This window comes from Salminus brasiliensis, chromosome 18 (genome assembly GCF_030463535.1).
Source record: "Salminus brasiliensis chromosome 18, fSalBra1.hap2, whole genome shotgun sequence".
Classification (NCBI taxonomy): Eukaryota; Metazoa; Chordata; class Actinopteri; order Characiformes; family Bryconidae; genus Salminus; species Salminus brasiliensis.
Window position 1 is genome coordinate 30,186,804 of NC_132895.1, and position 7,500 is coordinate 30,194,303.

General features: G+C 45.3%; 1 protein-coding gene across 6 annotated transcripts in view; it reads right to left on the reverse strand.

The window, feature by feature from the left end:
• LOC140539458 (transcription factor 4-like) overlaps positions 1 to 7,500 on the reverse strand; it is a 240,173-nt gene that overhangs the window by 173,477 nt on the left and 59,196 nt on the right. For all 6 annotated transcript variants that reach the window (XM_072662171.1, XM_072662170.1, XM_072662175.1 and 3 more), the window contains 2 exons: positions 7,184 to 7,239; positions 1,251 to 1,344 (listed from right to left, as the gene is read on the reverse strand). In XM_072662171.1, coding sequence (XP_072518272.1) covers positions 1,251 to 1,344; positions 7,184 to 7,239 — 150 coding nt within the window. The remainder of the gene's footprint in view (positions 1 to 1,250; positions 1,345 to 7,183; positions 7,240 to 7,500) is intronic.

The following is a 7,500-nucleotide window of genomic DNA, read 5'->3' on the forward strand; positions in this document are numbered from 1 at the left end:
GTGGAGGTATGACAAGTGACCTGGCATTTTAAGCCGTCTGTGCATTTGGGTGTATAATACCCACAGAGCTCTGACAGACAGCCCTGCTTTCTCTCAGTGTGTGTGTGAGTGTGTGTGTGTGTGTGTGTGTGTGTGTGAGAGAGAGAGAGTGTGTGTGTGCATTCTCTGTACTGTTAGCACAAAGCTAACACCAAAACAAACTAAAAAAGTCCAGAAAGCTCCGGAAGTCGTCTCCTCAAGCACAGATCCAGGTTAGATGTTCCAGTAAAGCCCCACTGTGTTGGGATGAGCTGTGTATGTGTGTGTGTGTGTGTTTGTGTGTGTATGTTCTGTGGTTGGGCAAGATTGTTATTTATTCATAATGCCATCTTTAAAAACAGAGCGCTGAAATGACCCCAAACCAAGGAAAACACACGGATGAACGCCAGCGCTGCTTTATCAGGGCTACGCTTTTCCTTAATTGAGTCTGTCCAAAAACTTTTGGCAAATTCCACCAATCCTGGCATTTCATTTCCCAGGGGTCATCGCTGCACTATTTCTAGTCCGAACATGTAAATATGTAAAGCACATTCACTGTCAGAAGGTTTTTATGGCCATAATTCCTTAAAACTTCTAATGGCGTTCCTCAAGGGTTGGTACTGGGCCCCCTTTTTTTCCCCGTTAATAGCCTCATTAAAGTGGGACTGCTGCTCAGACAACACCCGGCTCCATGAATCGACCCTCACCCTCACCTGCAACCAGACCCACCAGGAATTCCGGGCATTTTTCCAAAGGGATTTAGCAAATGCATGTGGGTCAATTTGACCAGCAGGTGGCAGCATGTATTGAGCACAGTTTTGAACCCAGCAGAGCGTTCGCACGGAAGCCCGGATAGCCAATCAGACCCATACGGACGCCCGGGGAACCAATAAGAAGGGAGCGGACTGAATGTCTCGATAGCTGTGGCAGCTTAGCTTAGAGATTAGCTCAAAGCATTCTGCTGCCACCTGCTGGTCAAGCTGTTATCTAGGGGGGGGTAAGGGAGGGCCGTCCTACCCACCCAGAGAGAGATAGGACAGCTATGCTCTCTGGGACTCTGGGACTCCGGGACACGGATGGCTATGGCATCACCGAGGACGGGGGGCCGGTTAACTGAAGAGTAATCGTGAAACCCAAACGCTCCTGGGGGTCCGGGTGTCTGACCGGTAGCGTCCATAGCAACAACAACAACAACAACAACAACGATAATATCAAAGCCTCCCAGCGCTCACCTGCCAGTCTGGAGTTGACGTAGGGCGGAGAGATGCTGTCGTGTGAGCCGAGGTCCCGGCTGGCCATGTGGTACTGAGATCCGTCCACGTAACTCTGCGGGAGTCAGAGACGACAGGTGAGGTCAGCAGAGGGCAGGAGAGTCATCAAGAGATCAAAAGGTTCTCGCATTCACACTTCTCTTACACTGGGTTTCTGAAAGAACCCTCTGGAGCACAAACTTAATGCATAGACAAACAGACAGACAGACAGGCGGATAGATAGACAGAAAGAGGGATGGACAGACAGAAATAGATAGACAGATATGTGGAGACACAGACAGACAGACAAATAGATAGGCAGACAGGCAGGCAGAGAAGAATAGAGGCAGGTAGGCAGGCAGACAGATAAATGTATAGTAGACTGACAGAGAAACAGACAGATAGACAGACAGACGGATAGACAGACAGACGGATAGACAGACAGACAGACGATTAGATTGAGTGACAGATTGATAGATAAATAGCGCGATAGTAGATGGACAGATGGATGGATGACTAGACAGACAGAGAAGAACAGATAGATAAACAGGCAAACAGACAGACAAGTAGACAAAGAGATAGATGGATAGATAGATAGACAGACAGACAGACAGATATATAGCAGATAGACAGACATAAATATATAGCAGACAGACAGGACAGATAGACAGATTGAGTGACAGATCGATAGATAAATAGCTAGACAGTAGATGGACAGATGGATGGATGACTAAACAGACAGACAGACAGGCGGATAGATAGACAGAAACACAGACTGATAGATGGATAGACAGACAGACAGATATATAGACAGATAGACGGACATACAGACAATAGATAGATAGCTAGACAGACAGACAGACAGACAGATACAGGTTAATAGATAAATAGACGGGCAGACAGACAGATAGACAGACAGGCAGATTGAGTAACAGATCAATAGATAAATAGCTAGACAGTAGATGGACAGATGGATGGATGACTAGACAGACAGACAGGCGGATAGATAGACAGAAACACAGACTGATAGATGGATAGACATACAGACAGACACAGATAAATAAACAGACAGACAGATATATAGACAATAGATAGATAGACAGACAGACAGACAGACAGACAGATACAGATTAATAGATAAATAGACGGGCAGACAGGCAGACATGTAGACAAATAGATAGATAGACAGACAGACAGACAGATAGACAGATAGATAGACAGACATAAATATATAGCAGACAGACAGACAGTCGGATAGACTGAGTGACATATTGATAGATAAATAGCTATATAGTAGATGGACAGATGGATGACTAGACAGACAGATATATAAACAGATAGACAGATATACAGACAATAGATAGACAGACAGACAATAGATAGACAGACAGACAGAGAAGCATAGATCGATAAACAGGCAAACATACAGACATGTAGACAAATATATAGCAGACAGACAGACAGACAGACAGACAGATACAGGTTAATAGATAAATAGACGGGCAGACAGACAGATAGACAGACAGGCAGATTGAGTAACAGACCAATAGATAAATAGCTAGACAGTAGATGGACAGATGGATGGATGACTAGACAGACAGAGACAGACAGACAGGCGGATAGATAGACAGAAACACAGACTGATGGATGGATAGACAGACAGACAGACACAGATAAATAAACAGACAGACAGACAGATACAGATTAATAGATAAATAGACGGGCAGACAGACAGATAGACAGACAGGCAGATTGAGTAACAGATAAATAGATAAATAGCTAGACAGTAGATGGACAGATCGACAGATGGATGGATGACTAGACAGAGAGACAGGCGGATAGATAGACAGAAACACAGACTGACAGATGGATAGACATACAGACAGACAGACACAGATAAATAAACAGACAGACAGACAGATATATAGACAATAGATAGACAGACAGACAGACAGATACAGATTAATAGATAAATAGACGGGCAGACAGACAGACATGTAGACAAATAGATAGACAGACAGACAGATAGACAGACATAAATATATAGCAGACAGACAGACGGATAGACTGAGTGACATATTGATAGATAAATAGCTATATAGTAGATGGACAGATGGATGACTAGACAGACAGACAGACAGACAGAGAGATATATATATAAAACCAGTCATCTGTAATTAAAGTAGACGTCAGTGTGTGATGGTTAAAGCCGCACTAGGAGTTCTGGGAAAATAAAATTCCTAGAAGGCATTAAGTGTGTATTCCGGTCTGTGCTGCACCAAGGTCCCTCACCAAGCACGGTCCGCGACCCCGGCGCAAGGGCGAGGTGAGCGAGTGCCTGTCTGCTTCTGTTCCAGCGGAGGATCAGACGGCCTTCTGGGAGAGTAGGGCCCGACGCTAGCGTCGCCGCTAACGCTCTGGCACGCCGCTCAGATTCCCCAATTATAATCTCACAGTGTTCACTATTTTAAAAGCAGCCAAGAAGACAATCAGGCCTTTCTCCGAGCGTTTCCCATCTCTTTATTTTGGATTTTTTTGTTAATGTCCTCTGTGACGGACACTTTCGGATGCAGACAGCTACTTGGCAGTGAGGTGTTAGCGGAGACGAACACTTCGTGAGAGGACGTTGGAGAATTCCGCCTGATGCCCAGGCAGCCGTGTTTGATATGGTGCAAATTGGATTGTTGGAGAAGTTTGAGGATGTTCTCGCTGCCGGTGCCAGTTCGCCAAGCAAGCGGTGGCAGATCCATGTCACAGAGCGAGAGAAACACATGACGTACTGAGAAAAAATAACGAGAAAAATGGAGGCTGTGGTTGTTTTGAAGGCCCTACAGCCCTTAAAGACAGTCGACGCATTCATGATAAGGTCTTCTGAAGTACGTTATAAGGAGAGAAAAAAAAAAAAAGTATGTGGACACCCCTCTTAATGACTGAGCCCAGGTGTCTCAGCCACACCCACTGCTATGAGGCACCTCAGTTCTTCAGACCCTTAAGCCCGTCAATGGATGCCACCTTTCTCAGGTAGTTTGTGAAATGTCTGCCCTGCTAGAGCTGCCCCGGTTGCCGTAAGTGCTTGTATTGTGAAACCACTACTACAGCTAGGAAGCGGTAGACCATGCAAACCCTCAGATGTGGACCACTGAATGCTGACGAGGGTCTCTTGCTGCATCACTCACTACAGAGCTCCAATCCACCAGCACAGGAACTGAGAGTCGGGGGCAAACACACAGACTGACAGATCCCTGGCTGCCACCCTTCCCAGTCATTTTGTGAAACATCGGTCCTGCTAGAGCTGCCACGGTCAGCGTAAGTGCTGTAATTTTCAGATGGGCGGTCCGAAACCCATCACAGGTCAGTGCCAGTGATTGCATTCAGCGACAAGAGTGTTAGTGAGGTCAGGATGCTGGACCATCACCACCTCACCTCATCGTCCCCAACTCCCCAGCTCAATATTGGGGGGCTTTATACCCCTCTAGCCCACGCCTGGCATTAGGCAGCATCGTGCCAATAGGGTCATGTTGTTGATCTGCTCCGGAGAGTCCTATTCTATTGGCAGTACTTCTCTACAGGCACTAGACACGCTGTGTGTGTGAAAGCATTTATTAGAAGGGGTGTCCACAAATATTTGGACGTATAGTGTGGGTGTGACGGTCAGGCGTCCAAATACTTTTTGACCATAGAGTGCATCAACGCACACAACAGCGAAAGCTGGAGCTCCAAAGCTGTGAGTAAAGTAGAGGGTAAGTGGAGTGTCGGAAGACTCCATTTGCATCCAAGATGCTGAGGCGACCGTGGAAAGTGCTTGGGTCGGCATGTCCTTCACCTCATATCTCTAATTTCTGCTGATGGCAGACACGCCGTTACCTTACGCGACCCTATCAGCGAGACACCTGACCTCCGCAGACGAGTGCGTCACCGCGACCCGGCCGAGCTGTTTACCCTCACCCTCAAAAAACCACCAAAACACAGACAGACTAAATTACAGACACACCGAAACATGAACTGACTGACAGACAGATACAGAAAGACAGACAGACAGGCATATAGACTGACATTCAGACAGACAGACAGACAAACCTACAGACAGACTGAAAAATAAATAGGTGGATATACAGACAAACAAACAGACTGACAGATAGACAGACTGACAGATAGAAAGAAATCAGACAGACATATAAACAGACAAACAGGACCCACACAGACCGACAGACAGACAGATGGTAGATATGCAGGTAGACAGGAAGATCTACAGACGGCCAGACAGACAGACAGATAAATAAATAGGTGGATAGCCAGAAAGATAGCCAGACAGACAGACAAAGAGATAGACAGATAGATAAATATAGACAGAGAGACAGATGGATCCGTACATAGATAGCCAGCCAGTCAGACAGAAAAAAAAAGACAGACAAAGAGATAGACAGATAGATAAATATAGACAGAAAGACAGACTGACAGATGGATCTGTACATAGATAGACAGCCAGCCAGCCAAATAGCCAGCCAGTCAGACAGACAGAGAGAAAGACAGAAAGACAGATGGGTAATATTGATGGACAGGTCGACAGACAGGTAAATAAATAGGTGGGTAGCCAGACAGATAGACAGACAGACAGACAGATAGACAAAGAGATAGACAGATGGATAAATATAGACAGACAAAGAGATAGACAGATGGATAAATATAGACAGAGAGACAGACAGACAGACAGACAGACAGACAAAGAGACAGACAGACAGACAGACAAACAAAGAGATAGACAGATGGATAAATATAGACAGAGAGACAGACAGACAGACAGACAGACAGACAAAGAGACAGACAGACAGACAGACAAACAAAGAGATAGACAGATGGATAAATATAGACAGAGAGACAGACAGACAGACAGACAAAGATAGACAGATGGATAAATATAGACAGACAAAGAGATAGACAGATGGATAAATATAGACAGAGAGACAGACAGACAGACAGACAGACAAAGATAGACAGATGGATAAATATAGACAGACAAAGAGATAGACAGATGGATAAATATAGACAGAGAGACAGACAGACAGACAGACAGACAGACAAAGAGATAGACAGATGGATAAATATAGACAGAGAGACAGACAGACAGACAGACAGACAAAGATAGACAGATGGATAAATATAGACAGAGAGACAGACAGACAGACAGACAAAGATAGACAGATGGATACATATAGACAGAGAGACAGACAGACAAAGAGATAGACAGATGGATTAATATAGACAGTGAGACAGACAGACAGACAGACAGACAGACAAAGATAGACAGATGGATACATATAGACAGAGAGACAGACAGACAAAGAGATAGACAGATGGATAAATATAGACAGTGAGACAGACAGACAGACAGACAGACAGACAGACAGACAAAGATAGACAGATGGATACATATAGACAGAGAGACAGACAGACAGACAGACAAAGAGATAGACAGATGGATACATATAGACAGAGAGACAGACAGACAGACAGACAGACAAAGAGATAGACAGATGGATAAATATAGACAGAGAGACAGACAGACAGAGAGACAAAGATAGACAGATGGATAAATATAGACAGAGAGACAGACAGACAGACAGACAGAGAGACAAAGATAGACAGATGGATAAATATAGACAGACAGACAGACAGACAGAGAGACAGACAGACAGCCAGACAGACAAACAGACAAAGAGATAGACAGATGGATAAATATAGACAGACAGACAGCCAGAGAGACAGACAGACAGACAGACAGACAAAGAGATAGACAGATGGTTCTGAGGACAGATAACCAGCCAGCCAAATAGACAGCCAGACAGGCAGAAAGAAAGACAGACAGACAGACAGACCCACAGACAGACAGACGGGTAATATTGATGGACAGGTCGTACCTTTGTAACGCGCGTGCCGTTGCCCCAGGCCGCTGAGTTCACTCTGTCCTCCACATCTGCAGAACAAAACACACACACACACACACACACACGTCAGACCCTTACCCATGCTGACCTGTAGATCCTTATACACACTTACACGTCACACACACACACAGGTGATCTCTTAATGCAGCTACACAGACAGACACCCCACCATCCGGCCTTTGCTCACTGACAGGAGTGTGTATCAGCAGTGAGTGTGTGACGAACAGGGCAAAGCCCATTAAGCCCATTAGTTACCCAGCCTGTGATGATGTAATCGCTCATATACACTC